The sequence below is a fragment of the Salvia splendens genome, chromosome 22, assembly GCF_004379255.2.
Source record: "Salvia splendens isolate huo1 chromosome 22, SspV2, whole genome shotgun sequence".
Taxonomy (NCBI): domain Eukaryota; kingdom Viridiplantae; phylum Streptophyta; class Magnoliopsida; order Lamiales; family Lamiaceae; genus Salvia; species Salvia splendens.
In genome coordinates, this window is record NC_056053.1 from 16,777,156 (window position 1) to 16,797,532 (window position 20,377).

A 20,377-nucleotide genomic window follows, 5' to 3' on the forward strand; every position below is an offset into this window, starting at 1 on the left:
ATAGCCCAACAGAGTACTGCAATGCTGACTCACGGACTGACTGACAGACAGGCTTGGCTTTGGCATCGTAGGTTAGGACACCCGTCTATAGGATATCTTCGTCTACTTTATCCTAAGTTAGTTTCTTCTACACATTCCTTTCATTGTGACACTTGTTTGTTGGCCAAAAGCCATAGACACTCTTTTAAATTGAACAATACTCGAATGAAGAATCCTTTTGTTTTAATTCATTCTGATGTGTGGGGTCCGGCACCAATTACTGGGGGTCAGGGATTTAGGTATTTTCTGTTGTTTGTGGATGATTATTCTCGCATGACGTGGGTATATTTCTTGAAAAATAAATCCGATGTTTTTGAAAAGTTTACTGAGTTCTATGCGCTTGTTCAAACCCAATTTAATCAGAAAATCCAAATCCTTAGGACTGATAACGGGGGGGAATTTGTTAATGGGAAAATGCAAGATTTCTTTCGGGAAAATGGTTTAGTACATCAAACTACTTGTGCTTACACTCCAGAACAAAATGGGGTTGCCGAACGAAAAAATCGGTATATCCTTGAAATTACAAGAGCCCTCCTCATCGAGTCCAAAATACCCAGACAGTTTTGGCCCGAAGCTATAGCCACTGCAGTATACCTTATGAATCGTCTACCCACAGGAATCCTGAACTTCAAAACTCCCCTAGACATATTTTCCAACCATTTTGAAATGCCTTCATCACTGTCCCTTGAGCCTAAGATATTCGGTTGTTCAGTCTTTGTCCATATTCCTAAACATGAACGTACAAAATTTTCACCTTGTGCCCTCAAGTGCGTCTTCTTAGGCTATGGAAAAAATCAAAAAGGCTATCGGTGCTACGATCCGACCACTGGTCAAATGCATACTACCATGAACTGCGACTTTGTCGAAGGGGAATATTACTTTAGCCAATCTAGTAGTCAGGGGGAGATACAACCGGATAATAATCCTAACAGTGATCTACTAAATTGGCTACCTATACCCATGCCTAGTCAGGGGAGAAACCAGTCAGGGGGAGGGTCAGAATCAATCCCTGTCACAGAAGTCGGTCCAACAGAGGAAAGTAGCAATACCGCCGGGCCGTCAAACCCCATTGAACAAAACGTGGAGTTAAGTGACACTGCTCAACCGTCGACCCCTTCTTCGATTCCTGAGGTAAACGGTTTAGATGTGGATAATGTGCCGTTGGAGAATACTAACGTGAACAGGAACAATGGAGAAAACTACTCGGGCAATGGTGGAGACGGAGATTCTGGTGAGCCATTTGAGCTGCCACATAGAACTACAAGGGGAGTTCCTCCACAGAGATATTCACCAGAATGGAAAGGAAGGAAAACCAGATATGCTGTGGCGAACATTGCACAAGGGCACCTCACTGAAATGGCGCGTGCTTTCGAAGCTGCCCTATATGAAGAAGAGGAGATCCCACAGTCATTTGAGGAGGCATCAAAACATAAACATTGGAGAGAAGCCATGAAGAAAGAGATAGATGCTCTCATGAAGAATGGGACATGGGAGAAGTGTACATTACCGAAGGGAAAGAAACCTGTTGGATGTCGATGAATATTTACCATCAAACGACGTGCAGATGGGTCAATCGAGAGATACAAGGCGAGACTTGTGGCCAAAGGATACACACAGGTGTATGGAGTAGATTACGATGAGACCTTCTCTCCAGTTGCCAAATTGGACACCGTTCGAACGTTGTTGTCTGTGGCAGCGTGCAAGGAATGGCCTCTACATCAATTCGATGTCACAAATGCATTTCTTCATGGTGAGTTGGAGAAGAACAAGGAAGTGTATATGGAAGTCCCTCCTGGATGTTCTGTGGAGTTTGGAACGGGTGAAGTGTGTCGACTCAGGAAAACTCTGTATGGGTTGAAGCAATCTCCGAGAATATGGTTCGGAAGGTTCTGTCAAGCAATGGTCAAACACGGGTTCAAACAAAGTCATTCAGACCATACACTCTTCACAAAAAGGAGAAATGGAAAAGTGACATGTCTAATCATTTATGTGGATGACATGATCATTACTGGAGATGATACCGAGGAAATCCAAAACCTGAGAGATAACTTATCCAGAGAATTTGAGATGAAAGATTTAGGAGCCTTGAAGTACTTCTTGGGGATTGAAGTGTTAAGATCTAGACATGGAATATTTCTGAGGCAGAAGAAGTATGTTCTAGACTTACTTGCAGAGACAGGACTACTAGACTGCAAACCTGCAGAAACTCCAATGATTCCTAGCCACGGACTGAAGATTGAAGAAGGAGTTGACTTGGCAGACCGGGAAAGATACCAACGATTGGTAGGGAAACTCATCTATCTTTCACACACCAGACCTGACATCACGTATGCAGTCGGTGTGATCAGCCAGTTCATGCACCGTCCTCAAAGTCATCATATGGAAGCTGCTTTAAGGATTGTGAGATACCTTAAGGGGACTATTGGATACGGAGTATTCCTAGCAAAAAAAGATGACTTGGAGATCAATGGATATACCGATGCTGATTGGGCAAGTAATCCTGTTGACAGAAGATCCACTGGGGGATACTTCACCTTCGTTGGAGGGAACTTGGTTACATGGAGAAGTAAGAAGCAGAAAGTGGTAGCTCTATCTAGTGCAGAGGCCGAGTTCCGAGGAATCAAAAGTGGGCTGATGGAAATAATGTGGCTAAGGAGGTTGTTGACAGAGATCGGCTTCCCACCTACGAGGAAAAGTCAATTGTTCTGTGACAATAAGGCAGCAATCAGTATCTCAGAGAACCCTGTGCAGCATGACCGAACCAAACATGTCGAAGTTGATCGCCACTTCATCAAGGAGAAACTTGAAGAAGGAATTATAGAGTTCCCATTCGTTCGGTCCGAAGAACAGCTTGCAGATATCCTTACCAAAGTAGTTCATCCAAAAGTCTTCAAGGAAATATTGGACAAGTTGAGTATTGGGGATACCATTACTCAACTTGAGGGGGGAGTGTCAAAAGATATCAACCGAGAAATCTGCAAAAGAAGAAGAAGATTGAGGAAATAGTTGATTAAGGAAAGAATATTTGATTGAGAAAGAATAATGTAATTGATTGAGGCATATACTATTTTCCATAGATAGAAATTATTCTTCCCTATATATTTGGGAGCTGTAAACATTGAAAAGATATAACAGAATACACACAAACGATCTTCTACTCCCAATTCTCTCTGTGTTCTCAATGCCTATCATCGCCACTCTCGATTACCATCTTTAAGAAAGAGTACTATAGCACAACTAAGCCTATTTGGAGGTTGCGAATAGTAATTATGGATATTTTTATATTAGCGGATATGTTTTAGTTTTGTTATCTCATTTTTGGATATTTTTCTCTCACTCATATTGATAATAAAGGATAGTAATATAGTCTTGAGGTTTAAATAAATGGGTCGTGTGAAATAAGATAAGTTCTTAGTGGACAGACATGAACATTAGCCCAGCCCAACATCCTCTTATACTTGGGCCCTGAAAAGGCTTGTTCTCTGCATTAAAATAAGAGTAAAGGTCAAAATTGGTCATGAACATATATTCATTTTACGATTTTGGTCATAAACATTATCTTTTGAATTTTCGCATCCCAAACATTTCATCTCGGATCACAATCGATCCAAAACTAACTTTTCCGTCAAATTTTAACGGTCGGCGTTTTTAATCCTGATTTTGACCAAATTAAGCCGTTAAGTATGATTACTAACTCCCTAATTATATCAAGAGGTGGTTGGATTCCACATTTTGACGCGAGATAATTTTCCTAACATATGCTAATGGGGTGATGAATTAGGGAGTTAGTAATCATAATTAATGACTTAATTTGGTCAAAATCAAGATTTAAAATGTTGACGGTTAAAATTTAACGGAAAAGTTAGTTTTGGACCGATTGTGATCCGAGTTGAAATGTTTGGGATGTGAAAATTCAAAAGATAATGTCTATAACCAAAATCGTAAAATAGACATATGTTCAGGACTAATTTTGGCATTTACTATAGATAACTAGTACTCCATTATTCAAATCATAATTATCCGTTCAATTCTATAACCTTTTGAATTGAAATTTAAGTCATAACTTTTCATATTTTTTTGCAGTTATTCCACAATGATAAAAATCGTGAATAATATATAACAGATTAAATATTACACCCTCCGTCCCATAAAAATATAAAAATTAAAATAACATGAAATTAATGCACAATTGATTAAGTAAGAGAGATAAAAAAAAATAGTAGTCAAAGTAGTGTTGACGGATAGTGAGATCCATATTATTATTAGTGTTTAATAAGTTCTGTGTCATCATATTATAATATGTGGTAAATTTAATTTTAAAGTTCTGTTGTAGCTGCTTTCGATGATATTAATAAAAAAAACTCTATAATGCTGACATAAATTGTGCCTTCCAACATTAAATTCATGGCTCCATTACTGAATCTAAATAACAATTAATACAAAAAAATATACTCTCCCATTACATATATCAAAATCAAAATCACACACGCATACAAAGTTGACCTTGATTAAGCCAAGATACTCGTAAGTATTCGCATATTCCATTTTCTGGTCTTTTTTCGATTAATATAACAAGCACGAATGCTATTAAATATCAGTTTATTTCCGTTGATGGTGATTTGATATGATATAATTAAACGACTAGCAAATATATTTGACTACATCTTCTTACCAATATTCTTACATTTCATCCCATGCATAACTTGTGACAAAGTAAACTTAAATTATGTGTCTTATCTTACTTTCTTTACTATTAGTATCTAGTAGGTGAATCTCAAGTTCTACTAATACCCAACCCACAATGAGTGAAGTTTGGATTTGAGACAAAATCAACTTTTTCACCCTCAATAACAAAAGTGTTTGTTTGTTTATTTATACAATTATTGATCAGATCATTGATGTAGTTGGGTAAAGTCAAAGAAGGAATACATCCTTTGTGACATCCTAGATATCTCCACCCTGCCCACATTGTTATTTCCGGCCAACAAGTGCAGTTTGTCCGTGTCGAATGGCGTCCGGCTCCATCAGCGAGATCGAAGAAGAGGCTGACGTTAGCGAGTATGAGGTGGGGGAGGAGAGGAAGTGGTCGTTGGAGTCGGAGAGGGAGAATGTAGTGTATGTTGCGGTGTGGAAGGAGATTGACGAGAGGTTGAGCATGGACGCCTTGCTGTGGACGCTCAACAATGCTGTGATTGATCCCTCTTCCGCTCTCGTCTTCCTCGTCCACGCCTTCCCTCAGACCAGCTTCATCCCTTCGCCATGTAACTCATCTCTCTCTCTCTCTCTCTCTCGCTCTCCCTCTGATGAGTTTCTTGAAATGGCAGTGGGGAAGTTGCATATCGATCAAGTGAACCCGGAGCAGAAGGAGATGTTTTTGTCCCAAGAAAGTGGCAAGAGGAGAGATCTTCTGCAAAAGTTTGTCAATCTCTGCTCTGCTTCTCAGGTATATATATATATATACAACCTTCTTGCGTTTCCACTGAAACATAGTATATATGTTAATGATAGTTTTTGTATACAACTAATGAGATGAAGGTTAAAGTGGAGACCATACTTGTTGAAAGTGATATGGAGGGTAAAGCCATACTTGATCTCATTCCTATTCTCAATATCACAAAGCTCATTCTTGGTGCCAGTAAGGCTACTGTAAGGTTGTTGAAATCAATGGAATGATATATTTTTCGACATCTTAGGGTTTGAACTATTTTCACACGGGTTATTGTAAGTTTTGCAGACGGATGAAGTCCAGTAAAGGGAATGGAGCAGTTGATCAGATAGTGCACAAGGCACCTGGATTCTGTGAGGTTAAGATTATATGTGAAGGGAAGGAAGTTTCCGACCTGTCGATGACAGAGTCCCCGTCTCCTTCTCCTTCTCCTTCCCCCTCTCCCAGGCCAACTCATTCAACACCCACCTTTGCTCAAAACAAACAACAAACAGCGAATGACTCAGCTGCTTGCGGTTGTTTTAAAATCTGAGTCCTGTTAATCCAAGTGCAGATTTGGCCCGAAACAGTTGGGAGAGAGAGTGTGTCAAACTAAATATAGACTTCATGAATGATGTTTGAGACAATCATAGTTGCTTCTTGTCATTTACTACTAGAATCTAAAAAATGTAAACAGTTCATTTGTCATCATGTAACAAGTTTGTCAATGGATTGTGTATTTTGTTGAACTTTTTGTAGTCCAACTTTTTTGCAAAGCCTTTCCTTCTAGTAAGAATGAGGAAACATACTTTTACATTATTGGATTCTTGTCACCGGTGTTAGGCTTGGTATACTGAAAAGTATGCTTCGAGCACGAATAAAATCTTGCTTGTATACGAGAAACTCTACAATCTACTTTTAACCTGATTCAGTATTATTCGAGCAGTTCCGCGTGAATAGAATCACTATTATTGTTACATTGTGTTTGCTTGTGTATTTATAAAATGTTTTATAAACATTTAAATGCATAAGAAGTAAACAAAGTCTAAGTCTTTTGCTTAGTAGACCGGTTGTGGGCGTCGTCCACTTTAAGATAACACGGTCGGTTCTATGCAATGTTTTGCAAAAGAAAAACAAGAATTTCACAACCAAGATAGGCTTTGGCTACCTATCTTGAAATGTTGCAATGTCAGTCCGATATTTCTAAGTCTTACTGAAATAAGATGACATTGGTGTGATATAGCACTGAACGGATCTAACAGGAAGACATGTCTTCAAGCTATCTACTGGAAGACTAGGTCTTGATAAACAATTATTTCTTAATCAACATACGTTAGCATTGAGCACACGTTATTGATTATGCACTACTTTGACTTATCTAATGGTGTGGGTTTTTCACAACCCAATAATCCTGATATATTGGGTAATGGTAATTAATATCTAGCGGTGCTAGGATTGCTATTATGTTGAATCGCGCGTCTGGTGAGTCTGGTTTGATAATGTCCTCAAGAGGAGCTCGAACAAAGTTTTATTATTCGGAAACTGGCCAGTTGGAATTTAATTATTCCATGAATAATAAATAAGTGTTCTTGCTGAGTCCACTATTGGAATTAATAAGATGTTAATTAATTAAGTCCACGGCAGACATTAATTAATTAATGGATATTTCTATCTTAAGCGCGAGAAATAATCATTTAAACAAAAGGAAGCCCGGATTACTTATAATTTCGGATTTGGATGGGCAGTGCAATATTACTTCTGTAGTGGCTGCTCGTAATATTCCAATATAAGCTTGTATTAAATTGTGGGTTCAATTTAATTAGTAAAAAGCTAATTGGGGAGACCATATCCGAAACCTTCCATAGATCTAGGCCCAATATGTAACTATTATAAATAGGAGAATAAAAGAGACATAAAATATACAATTAATTAAGAGAAAATTTCGTCCCTCTCCTCTCTACAGTAGGAGACGAAAATTTCTAATTATTCTCCTCCGTGAGATTTTCAGCTCCTCCTCCGTGAGGAATTTTTCTATCTTCTTTATTCGAGTCCCAGTATTTTGATAAGATCAGCCCACCCTGATATCGAGATACAGTTCGAGAACCAGTCAGAAGATCCGTGGTCTAGTATTGAAGATCATCGTGGATAAGACGCAAGCAATCGAAGATTCTTTGGAGAATCAAATCGGTAACTCTAAATCGTATTCATGTTTAGGATTTACTTTCTTGGAGCATGAATTAGCATGCAATTATATGTTTAACATGTAAGTTGATTAATCGCATAATCGGTCAAATAGATCCTTATCTGATTGATTTGTTTTGTACAAATCTTCCGCTGTGCAAGAGGCACCAAACCCCAACAGGTTCTATTGTCTGCTGCAGCTAAAAGAAGAGCAAGATAAGAGTGGATTGAGTCACGGATAGAGATGTCTGAAAATGTGGGTACATAAACCAGAATATGAAAATACAGGTCTATAAATTTGGCCATACTATGTCTTAAATTCATCAACTTTTTTCCAAAAAATGACATTGACATTTAATCCTCAAACTAACAGGAACCATACAATTTTTTACAGCTTCCAAGTGTTCCAAACAATGTACTTGAAAAAATAATTGAAATATAAAAGCGGAAAAAGAAAAACGTCTTCACGTTTAAAGGCCGCGACGAATCTTTATGGAGCGACGTTTGAACTGATCTTCATCAACCTACCTCTCTAAAATGAGATCCACAACCAACTTAATTTAGGGCAAAATTGTAACTAACTAGAAGAAATCGAACTCCAAATATTTGTCGCTCTTCTGATCCGTAGCAGCAACAGAGGTAGAAGTGTTGTCATTCGTCGGGAGAGGCATTTGCTCGTAATCAACAGGTTTTGGGACGTCTGGAGGGCTGGCACAACGTATTAAAGCCCAATTAACTCCTTCAAAGAAAGGGTGTTGCTTTATCTCTGTTGCACCTCTTTTGTAGCCTAATCTGTGCTGAGGCTCTTTCACAAGCAAACCCCTGATCAAGTCCCTAGCTGGGAAACTGACAACAGGGGATTCTGGAAACCGGAGGGGCTGTCCTACAACATTGAACAATGTGGCTCGATTCCCAGATCCTTTAAATGGAGTTTTAGCAAACAAGAGCTCATATAGAAAGATCCCAAAAGTCCACCAATCCACTGGACTTCCATGACCTTCCCCTTTGATGATCTCCGGTGCCAAATACTCGTGTGTTCCAACAAAAGACATCGAGCGAGCATTGGTTGGCTCGGCAATCAGCTCCGGCAGTGGAATGACCTGATTTCTGATATCATTTTTGGGCTTCCTGTCCTTCTTGGATTTGCTTGAAAAGAGACGAGGAGAAAAGCACATAGTTGGAAGAACACATGATGGCTGAATGCAAGCCGGTTCAATGCATGCCGGCTGCGCACAGTACGTGGAATTTTTATTCTGAGGATCAGAAGTTATGGAGGAGGTCTTTACCAAAGTTGGGCTAACAGCACAACGAAGAGAAAGATCAAAGTCTGAGAGCATTATATGTCCATCATCCCTAACAAGGACGTTTTCAGGCTTAAGGTCACGATACACAATACCAAGCATGTGCAAATACTCCAAAGCTAGCAGCACTTCAGCAACATAAAATCTGCCATGAGGAAGTTTGTTAAAGGGATGGTAAATGCATTGAGCCGAAACACTTACATCTCAATCAGTCTCACATTGTATGATTTTTGGGTTCAACATGCTGAGTTTTCTTCACTAATTAAAGAGTTAAACTTAACGATAAAGAAAAAGGCTCGTCATCCTAAATATTTAACGTCAGTAGTCCTTACTTCTAAGGGAGAAGTAATCACCCAAAAATGACATCACAATCTCATACTGGCATCAATTGTAGAAATGATAATGTTATATTAGAGACAGGTAAGACTGAGAGCATTTGCAAAAGTTTTTACATGTACTTAGAGGGAAAAAAATATCATAGCATAATTGTTAATATCTTTAACTATGTGTCACGAAATCAAGGAGTATGCGAAATGGATTCCGAAGTACTAATTGAAGCTCAACCAGAAACAAATAGCAATTAGCAAAAAAGTAGTTCAAATTCAATGTATATGGTTAAAAGTTTTCTTACTTGGCCGCTTGCTCGGAAAAGTGCTTTCCTGGTTGTCTTTGACGAAGAGTATGTAAGTCTCCACCAGGGCAGACTTCCATCAGCAGACATGAAAATTTATCTGTGTCGAAATGGGTGTATAGAGTAGGAAGAAATGGATGGTCCAGGGATTGTAGTATCTCTCTTTCTGTCTGAGCACGAACAAGCTTCTTGCGACTTGCAAGAGAAGCCTTGTCCATTACTTTCATTGCAAAGTAACATTTTGTCCCTCTCAACTCGGCCAGATAAACACTCCCAATGTCTCCACAACCTAACCGTTTTAGGAGCCTGAAATGGTTCAAACCCAATGCGCCATCCCTACAGCGGACAGCTTGGATGGCTTCCCATCGAACATCGTTTGCTTTGTGAGGTTTATTAATGCTGCTACTAAAGCTGCTACAGGTGCTCTCATCACTGACATCACTGCTTGTACTTCCCCGACATATGCTGCTCTTTCCACTCTCAATGAACTCAGTACGCTCGCTCACTTTGGTGCTTCCACTGGTTTTTGCAAGGCTATTGGTTCCATCACTAACTTTTACACTCCCTAGACCAGATGATTTTTTTCCCTGATCAAAGGAAGTTTTCCGTGAGCTTCTAATGTCGGCTATCTCAAGATCTTGAGTTTTAGATGCCCTTTCAGACCCGAAGAAAGAGATATTGGACTCTGAGGTATCAGAAAAGATCAAAGAACTCTTTTTACTATTTGCAGATTTGTTGGACTCAGCATCTTCTTTAGGCAACAGCAAACAGGCTTTATCAGGCTCGCGCACATGATCAATCGGCTTGGGCTTGTTAGTAGATTCATGATCATTCGCCTTGGTAGCATACTGACTACTAACAATTCTTTGTTGCAAACTCCCCGGAGTTCTAGATCCACTTTTCGAGGCCATCACAGAAAGAATGCACACTTTGCTCAATATATGTTAAAGAATAAACCAAGCATCCACACCACAGCTATATCTTTAACATAGAATTCGATCCCAGCGAACTCTAACAGACCACAACCTGTCAGTTGGGAAATCAGTCAGCAAACTATACATAATTTTTCAGAGTAACTCTAAAAGCAATATACTCAGAATCAAACAGTTCAAAGGAAATATAAACAAATAAAAAAAGGCTAAATCTTAAAACTGCAGAGGTCTTTATCAAATGGCAATTGAGCATACAAAAACAAAGAAGAAAAAATAAATAAATAAACAGCACGTTTGGGGAAAATGAAAAGGATTATGAGTCAATCAAACAACTCCAGACACATACTTTTCTCACAAAAAAGAAGCTTTAAAAAAGTCTGCAAAACATAACGCAATTCTACAAAATCCTAGCAAAGAAAAAAGAAATTGAATTCAATGGAATCAAGGACCACCGAAGAAAAGGTGAAGAAAACACTAAATCAATCAGCTCCCAAACAGAAATTTAAGTTACAGTACACAATTATACCTTTTAACATTGAAGAAACAGTTCCAAAACAATCAAAATTCACCCAAAAAATCCTCTAACAATCAGATCGTATTGACGAACCCGCAATTAAAACACAGATCCACAATCAGGAAGTAGAAAAACAACATACCTAAGCGAATCCTGAGGAGAAAACACAAAAGCAAGTAGGATTTACAAAATCAGCTAGAAATTAGCTTTGGCAGTGGAGAAATGAAGAAGCCATGGCATTTCTGGTGGTTGGTTTCTTTGCTGTGACAACTAACAAGTGGTGAAGGAAAATGGAAAAGAAATTTAATGAAATTAAATATTTTTAGCCCTACCTATTAGTATTATAGAATAGACATAAAATAAAAGCATTACAAAGAATGTGACATTATCGGATGTATAATTGGGTAATAGTAATAAGGAAAATGATTTATAGACATAATGGCATTGCCATAATAGGGTTAAAAGAGTAATTTAAGATTATATTATATTTATAATTAAATTTATGTTATACACAAATATTATTTTACCCTTATAATAATGAAACGCTTGTCTTGCTTTTAATTAAGGAATGTATTGTGAGTGTGTTAATGAGCTTTGTTAAATTAAGTGCCTAACATTTAATTACATTTTAAAGTTTTGTATTTCATTAGTTGTCAAGCTCTCTCTCTTCTTTTCTATTTATTGTTTATCAATAAATTCTTATTTTCCTTTTCTCCAATTATAGTTTTCTATAAACAAATTCTCATTTTCTTCTTCTCCCATTATAAGTCTCCATCAACAAATTATTTCTTCACCAGTTTGCTTAATTCTAATTTTCTATAACAATAAAAAAAAGTATATACAATATTTTATCACCTATAGATTACAATGTACATTTGTTTAATTCCATTTGCTTTGTCACTTCCCAAATTAAAATTCTTTATGTAAATTAAAAATGCCTATTTGATCCATTCGGATCCCTCTGCAGCTTCTAGAGCAAATTTCAAAAAGCATCTATTTGCAAAACTTTAAATTTCTTGATTCTTAATTTTAGAATGTTATAATTGAACCTCAATAATTAAAAAAAAATAATTGCATGTTCTTAACCAATCTATTTAATATTTTACGTTATATAGTTCATAATTTCTCATGTTCTTTATAAAATATTAAAGTTCTTAGTTCGATCCATTATATTATAAAACAAATTAGAATTTAATATGTGATGTGTTAGTACTAATTGAGTTGAGAGTTTTGATTTAAGAATTTTATAATTATGATTTTAATTATTTAATTTTCACAATTTCATTTTCTATAAATTCTTAACTTTTGGAATTACAGTCGAACCAAGATAAAAAAAAACTCACGTGCTCGTAACTCATCTATTTAATATTTTAAAGATATATAATTAATATTTTTAAAATTTTTTAATGGAATAGTAGATATTTTTAGTTCAATCAGAAAATAATAGTACATGATCTTAACTTGTTTATTTAATATCTTAAAGATATTTAGTTAAAAAATTTCCTTTATTTATAAAATGGAGTTATTGGCTCAATGCTCTATAACATACATCAAAACTTAAATTGATATATGATTTATTAATAATAATTAAATTTAGATTTCAAGTTTAAGATTTTTATAATTTAATATTAACTTTTTCATTTTTCAATATTAAATTCTTAATTTTGGAACGTTATGGCGAACCTCTATCAAAAAAATAACCACATATATTTTTAGCTCATTTATTAAATGTTCTAAAGCTTCATAGTTAATTTACCATGCAATAAATTAAGATTTGATATATAATATTATATTGATAATATTTGAGTTCACATTTTTAATTATATAAATTTCATAACTTTGATTTAATTTTTAATTGTGAATTTTTTAATTCTTAATATTTTAAATAAGGAGAAAATTGTACAACTTGTAGAATATACCAAAAATGAAAAAGTATATAGTTACATTAATTAAGCATCACTTTAGTTTACCATATTAATTAAAACTTTCTTTACATTAAAATCATCTAAATTATAATTATCCATAATTGCATTGTTAAGGATATATTAGTCAAGATATAAATTATACTTATGGTAAAAAAAATCTAGGGGTATTATGGCATGAAGACATTATGTCTCTAAATCACTACCTAGTAATAAATAAAAGCAATAATAAATATGGGTGTTTGGTGGATATAAAGTGAATGTAAAAGTAGGTAGTTAATCAGTTATCAGAATAAATATAAACAATTTGCACTACTAAAATAATGAATACTCCTATTAAATGACTACTAAATGATTTACATGTCCCAAATTTTCTTTTGGTATTAATTTTATTTGATGCAGTTTATGTAAGCTAATTACATTTCGGCGTCATAGATTTATTATCGAGCTTGTTTGGTTGTATTCGTTAATATACAAAAGACTGATAACTTTTGAGGGAGTCATCGAGTAACCTAGCCCAAAATATATTACATTTAAAAGATGCTTTGGGTGATAATTGGTCTCATAAAAATTGGCTTTTAAAGGATAGGTTTAGAAGATTTATAAAGATAATACTAATAATAATACTAATAATAATACTAATACTAATATATAAAATATAGGGTGTATAAAATTGGCTTCAGTAGTATAATATTATCAGAAATATTTGAACAAAGACTTAATTATATACTTAACTTACTTTTATAAGTACTGTTTTTGGATTATTTTATCACTTTTCTGCCTTATAGAATATTTTAGTTTTTACATTTTATTTCTACCTTATTTGTTTCTCTTTTATCCATATTTTTCAATCTCTTTCATCTATTTAATTTCTCTCTCATAGTATTTTTATATTCTTCATTTTTCCTCAATTTCATTTATATTGCAAAAGTAAAATTTTAATGTACATGTCAAATTAGAATATATTTAAAAAATTATTTCAAATAAAAAATTATAAATATTAAAAAAAATACTTTAAGACTTTATGTAAATATTAAAAATTATAAATATGCATTCATTAGAACTAATTTGGATAATTTGAACCCTTGCCAATGCTCCCTCCATCCTATAAGATACTTGGGCCCTTGCCAATACTCCCTCCCTCCTATAACGTACTTTTTTACAAGGTAAAAAGACAAATTATTAATGAGAAAAAATAATTAAAGTATGAATGTCACCTTATTATAAAAAAATTAAAATTAAAAAATACATATTATTATGAACGGACTAAAAATAAAAAAAAATCAAAATTAAAAAATATATATTATTATGAACGGACTAAAAAGTGAAAAAAGTAAATACACTTGGAGAAAAAAGTAAATACACAATAGGAGTATATAGTTTTGGTTGGATGACTCAAATAGCCTGACATATAACATGCATCCGTGTCATTACGATATCGTCTTGATACAAACATTCAATCCTAGTGCACTTCAAATTTTCACTTTCAATACGAAGTGCTTTCTTTAAAAAAATTGAAAAACCAACCTTCCAATTAACTTGCATCTTTCCCAGAATCACAGTTTTCGACAATGACAATATAGATAAAACTTTGGTAAGGTAATGCAAGCACAAGAAAAGAGACAAAAGTCAAATCCAACAATGACTACAAACTAAAATATAAACCATAAAACCACACTTGCCCACCCTAAAGCCTAGAGTGAAAGCGAGGCTTAACCATGCTGCTACTCATATGGACCATTGACAGAGTTGTAGCAGTATCCATATCATTTATAAGATGCTCTGTCTTCCCAACTTCCTTGATCCAACCGGGTTCGAGGATTGATCTCGGAAAGCTGCAACTGCTAGAGAAGCTACTGTAGAGAATCGAACCTCCTTTTGCGAGAGAATCATAGCTCCTTTCTCTGCAGAAGTATCCCTTCACATCCAAAGCGATTTCTGGATTCAAACATTTGTCACCAACACAAGTATGCAAGGCCACAGAAAACTTTGCAGGCCTAAAGCATGCCAACACCTTCTCGACCGTCTGACTAAGATCAAGTACTCTGAAATCATAACCAGCAGCCTCAAAACTTGCATAACTGAACCCATCTTCTGGTGTCACATGAATATTCGAGATTGCACTTCCTTCTATAGAATTCATGGAGTAGCCACAGGGATCAAAATCAAAATCACAGATCTTGGACCCAGGAAGAATTTTCCTGATACCTGAAGCTTCTGTCATGACAGCTGCAGAGCTAGAGTGTTTCTTGAAAAACACAGAAGCCTTCTTCTTGTCCAAGTTGGTCATGCAAACCTCTAAGGTATTAACGGGAGCCATATTGCTGGTTGCTCGAGCACAAGCAGAGTAAGTGTGCCATTTCCCATGTCCATCAGCACCACCAGTCACAGAGGCCTTGCTGCTCAGGCCGCGTTTGCTAAAATAGCTATCGAGAACAGCCACTTCATCACTAAAGTGACGGTGTGGAAATGGCTGAGCACTTGGGAATATGAATGTTCCACGAGTGTATATAACAGAGCTCACAGTAAGTCCAAGTGAATCAGCAAACTTAAGGATGGGAGGGACTGAAAGCAGCAGTTTAGTTGTCCCGCAAGTTTTCACTATTATCTTGTATGGGTACACGAAAAGGCTAGACTCAGACAGGACATATGAATCAACTTCAGTGTTCTTTAAGGAGGATACGATGGTGCATTGCGCTGGCTCGAGTATTTCATCCAACTGATCTTTTGAAAGCGAGCGGAGCCCATGGGCTCTAGGATCAGCAATTACTCCAGGCTCACGGAATGAAATCTCGAGTCTTTTCTCATAACCTTCAAATCCAATTGCCGAGATAGGTGAGGCCATTTTTCTGTCAGTGAGGAAGCACTGCTGTATGGAAGCAGGGATAACAAGGAAGAGGGAATAAAAGAAAGAAAGCAGGTAGGAGACTGTTCTCCTGAACCACTTAGACGTGGTTTATTGCTCAAGCGTGGTGAATCTCAGGATGGTCTCCGAGCACACTGTTGTTAAACACAAATAAATAAAAGATATAACTAATTGAGTAAATAAGAAGCAGAATCAAAATCATGTGGGGGGAAAGAAGTAACACTAACGTTGGAGTAGGCAGCAGATCTGAATCTCTTAATTCCTCCACGTGGTCGAACGTCTTCAATGCTGTAAGTGAGGGGAGCTTCGAAGCATAAGGATTTACTACTACTACTACTACTAGACTTCTTTTTACCTCCCTTGGACTCCATATTTCATTCAATTCTTCCTGTAGTAATCAAACAAAATTCAGAAAAAAAAATTAATACATGGAGGGTTTAAAACAGCAAAAGAAAAAGCACATAAACAACCTCCGCTCCATAAAATTCTAGAGACAACAAGAAATATAGCCCACGAGAATTGTAATCTTACATTTTTTACATAAGACCAACCATAACCACCAGAAAGTGGAGAAGGAACAAGTAATCACAACAAGTCTTATTATCAAATTCTTTTCCAGAGTATGGTTTTTATTTGCGGTACGGTTACAAATGTTGCAGATGTATACCGAAAAGAGAAAGAAACAGTAACTAAATTCTCCAACACCGTTCACAATTTCTAAGATGAATACAGATATGCATATGTTGCAGAATATATGTAAGCAATTTTAAGCTCACGATTGAAAAGGTTACTTGCATTTTCACCTTAATAAAGAATAGTACCATTTTTTCAGAAAGATGCAACTAATTCCCTCAAAATATTCACAAACCCTACCAGCAGAAATCAAATCTCATCGACCAAACCGATTCATTGCAAACGCAAAACAAATTTCAACATATTAATATTATTCAAAAAACACCAAATAACGATATAGGATGGTCAATTTGGCAGAATATCAAAGAAAAAAGAATCGTATTCACAACCAAGGCACGAAAACAAAACGACGGATGAAATTTGATTACTCACAAGTAATACCGATTGATAAAAGGAGGATTCAACAAGACCGTCAAGATCTACTTTATCGCAGGAGGATGAAGAACGAAGCCTAAAATTCAACAGAGATCGGAAATCATGAATATAAAAATCATATGCAGTTAGATGAAAACAAACAAGATAAAAGCGAGAGAAACCTAGAGATTGAGTTGAAGGCGGATGAAGTTGGAAGCCGAGGACAAACGTAAATTGAAAAGAGAGGGTTTGGAAAGAGAGAAAAGAGGGAATTTGTAGAGAGCGTTAGGGTTGAAATTAGAAGGGGTGGCGTGAGGTGATAGGGATGAAAATAAAATATTAGAATAGGTTAAGCAAGTGGCGGGCATTAGAGTGTAGATGAGTTCGCCACGTCGTTTTTTCATATACTTTGAAGGATTCAAAATCAAAATAATCAACATAAATAAAATGAATCACCCCTCAACTCAATCTAGTGCACACCTAAATAAGTGCAAGAGCATTCACGGGGCGCCCCATCGATCAGCATCGAAATTGGGCGTCTATTGTGCACTAAGCACCGATCAGTCCCCACCGCCGTCCGGTTGTCCACACCCTTGTGAGATGGGCACCGAGATCGTCCGGTTGTCTCTTTTTTATTTTGTTTTATTCCTTTTATATCTAAGGGTGGGAATACAGATATCGGGTATTGGATTTATCCGTAACCGACCCAATACCTGCTGGGTATTGGGTATCCAATATCCACTTTTATGGGATTCAGTATTGAAATTTAAGATAATTCAGGTATTGGGTAACCTGAATGAGTATCTGGAATCACCCGAATACCCAATTTATTATTTTAAGTATTTTTATAAATTAGGTTTAGTCATTTCGGTCTTCAAGAATCGGGCTAATTTATTTACTAATTTCAACTTTCTCTAAATGATGGAGACACACCCAAGCTTATCTACAAGGACAAGAAGATAGATCTATTGATCATTCAAAGTGGGCCAATTACAAGAGCTAGAGTTAAGAAGATAAAGGAGTCCATGTTGCTTTTAGCTGCTGAAATAAAAACTCAATTCCAAGACTATTCTACATTGGGCCAAGTGGTGAATATTATTCAAGTTAGTGGGCAGCCCAAGGCATGAAGTTTGGAGGCACTACATATCACATTTTGGAGGCCCTCGTCCAAGTTGGAGTAGTCAAAACTAGGGCTGGGAAAATATACCGAAATACCGCACTTACCGTACCGAAAAAATACCGAAAATACCGAATTTTTGGTATACCGTCCTTTTCGGTACGGTATCATACCGTACCGACAGTTTTAGGTACGGTAAAGGTATGCAGTTTGCATATACCGCGGTATACAGCATCATACCGCAATTGCGGTATGGTTCGGTATGATGCGGTATACCGCAAATACGGTATATACCGCAGATATATACCTGGGTTTTTAATTTTTATTTGGATTTTTCTTTAATCGAGAAATTAGGATTAAGAGTTAATCTGTTGACGTGGGTGATTACTCATTCTTTAGTCATACGCGCGCTATATAGATTATCGAATAGTAGTAATTATTTTATTGATGAAATTTTGAATAAGTTTACAATATTTGCAAAATTAATTTAACATTTGGCAGTATTATGAAGAATTGAAGATCATATATGTAATTCAATTCAAAATTAAGGCCATAAGCTATTTTTCATTAATTAGTTTGTGTAGTTGTTGACCTACTAACCACTAATACGGCGTATTTAGACGTTTAACACGTCACTATATTACTGTATTTCGTACGTTCACATGATGTGGTGCATTTTATTTTGATACTACCTCTTTTTATAAAAAAAATAGAAACATTTGAAATGACACAAGTTTTAATTCACAATTAATAAAATAAAATAAAAGAATTGATAAAGTAAGAGATATAATATACTCCATCCAATTCAATGAAAAATAATAATTTATGGCCTTATATTTTAATAAAATATGAGATGAGGTATAATGTACTCCATCCATCTTTCAAAAATAGTTTCATTTTATTATTTTAGACTGTCTCACAAAATTGATCAATTTAAAAAAAATCACCACACATTACACTACTTATAAGTTTAAGTTGAGTCTCACTATTCATAAACACTTCTTCATTTATTATTCTTTTTTTCATATTTAACTAAATTTATATTAAAACTCGCATAGTCCATAAAATCTTTACTTTTAAGGAACTAATGAGGTAGAATAAAGAAAAATAAATAAAGTACTTGAAAATTAAATTTTCATTTTTATTAAAAAGAATAAATATGGAGTATCATTTCATTTGGACGTTCCAACTGTTTTTTACATTAAAATGATAATTTACATTAAAACTCGCAAAGTCAAACTATCATTTTATGATGCAAAAGTATCATTTTATCATCCAAAAATCTAAAACTATCATTATGAAACAAAAGTATCATTTTATCATTTGAAACTATCATTTTATCCCCTCAAACTATAATTTTATGATGCAAAAGTATCATTTTATCATCCAAAAATCTAAAACTATCATTATGAAACTAAAGTATCATTTTATCATTTGAAACTATCATTTTATTCCATCAAAGTATCATTTTATCATCCAAAAATCTAAAACTATCATTATGAAACAAAAGTATCATTTTATCATTTGAAACTATCATTTTATCCCCTCAAACTATCATTTTATGATGCAAAAGTATCATATTATCATCCAAAGAACTAAAACTATCATTATGAAACAAAAATATCATTTTATCATTTGAAACTATCATTTTGTCCCCTCAAACTATCATTTTATGATGCAAAAGTACCATTTTATCCAACCAAAGAACTCAAACAATCAATTTATCATGCAAAAGTATCATTTTATCATTTGAAACTATCATTTTGTCCCCTCAAACTATCATTTTATGATGCAAAAGTATTATTTTATCATCAAAAATTCTAAAACTATCATTATGAAACAAAAGTACCATTTTATCATTTGAAACTATCATTTTGTCCCCTCAAACTATCATTTTATGATGTAAAAGTATCATTTTATCATCCAAAAATCTAAAACTATTATTCTTTTTTTCATACTTAACTAAATTTACATTAAAACTCGCATAGTCCATAAAATCTTTATTTTTAAGGAACTAATGAGGTAGAATAAAGAAAAATAAATAAAGTACTTGAAAATTAAATTTTCATTTTTATTAAAAAGAATAAATATGGAGTATCATTTCATTTGGACGTTCCAACTATTGTTTACATTAAAATGATAATTTACATTAAACTTGCATAGTCAAACTATCATTTTATGATGCAAAAGTATCATTTTATCCAACCAAAGAACTCAAACAATCAATTTATCATGCAAAAGTATCATTTTATCATTTTAAACTATCATTTTGTCCCCTCAAACTATCATTTTATGATGCAAAAGTATCATTTTATCATCCAAAAATCTAAAACTATCATTATGAAACAAAAGTATCATTTTATCATTTGAACTATCATTTTATCCCCTCAAACTATCATTTT

At 35.0% G+C, this 20,377-nt stretch overlaps 3 protein-coding genes across 4 annotated transcripts; 1 reads left to right on the top strand and 2 right to left on the bottom strand.

The window, feature by feature from the left end:
* Positions 1-4,750: 4,750 nt before the first annotated feature.
* LOC121786520 (U-box domain-containing protein 54-like) lies at positions 4,751-6,278 on the top strand. 2 transcript variants are annotated; one of them, XM_042185155.1, is made up of 4 exons: positions 4,751-5,300; positions 5,364-5,482; positions 5,575-5,690; positions 5,774-6,278. In XM_042185155.1, the coding sequence occupies exons 1-4, from the start codon at positions 5,048-5,050 to the stop codon at positions 6,015-6,017; spliced, it is 732 nt and encodes a 243-aa protein (XP_042041089.1). In that variant the 5' UTR covers positions 4,751-5,047; the 3' UTR covers positions 6,018-6,278. The 2 variants fall into 2 exon arrangements, with proteins under 2 accessions (XP_042041089.1, XP_042041088.1); XM_042185154.1 differs by having other exon boundaries at positions 4,751-5,482.
* Positions 6,279-7,957: 1,679 nt separating this feature from the next.
* LOC121786487 (serine/threonine-protein kinase D6PKL1-like) lies at positions 7,958-11,378 on the bottom strand. The gene is made up of 3 exons (XM_042185127.1): positions 11,166-11,378; positions 9,578-10,603; positions 7,958-9,091 (listed from the first exon to the last, which is right to left on the bottom strand). Exons 2-3 carry the CDS (start codon positions 10,486-10,488, stop codon positions 8,227-8,229), a joined length of 1,776 nt encoding a protein of 591 aa, XP_042041061.1. The 5' UTR covers positions 10,489-10,603; positions 11,166-11,378; the 3' UTR covers positions 7,958-8,226.
* Positions 11,379-14,350: 2,972 nt separating this feature from the next.
* On the bottom strand, positions 14,351-15,937 carry LOC121786488 (S-adenosylmethionine decarboxylase proenzyme-like). Its single transcript, XM_042185129.1, has one exon. The coding sequence runs from the start codon at positions 15,788-15,790 to the stop codon at positions 14,633-14,635; it is 1,158 nt and encodes a 385-aa protein (XP_042041063.1). The 5' UTR covers positions 15,791-15,937; the 3' UTR covers positions 14,351-14,632.
* Positions 15,938-20,377: the final 4,440 nt, after the last annotated feature.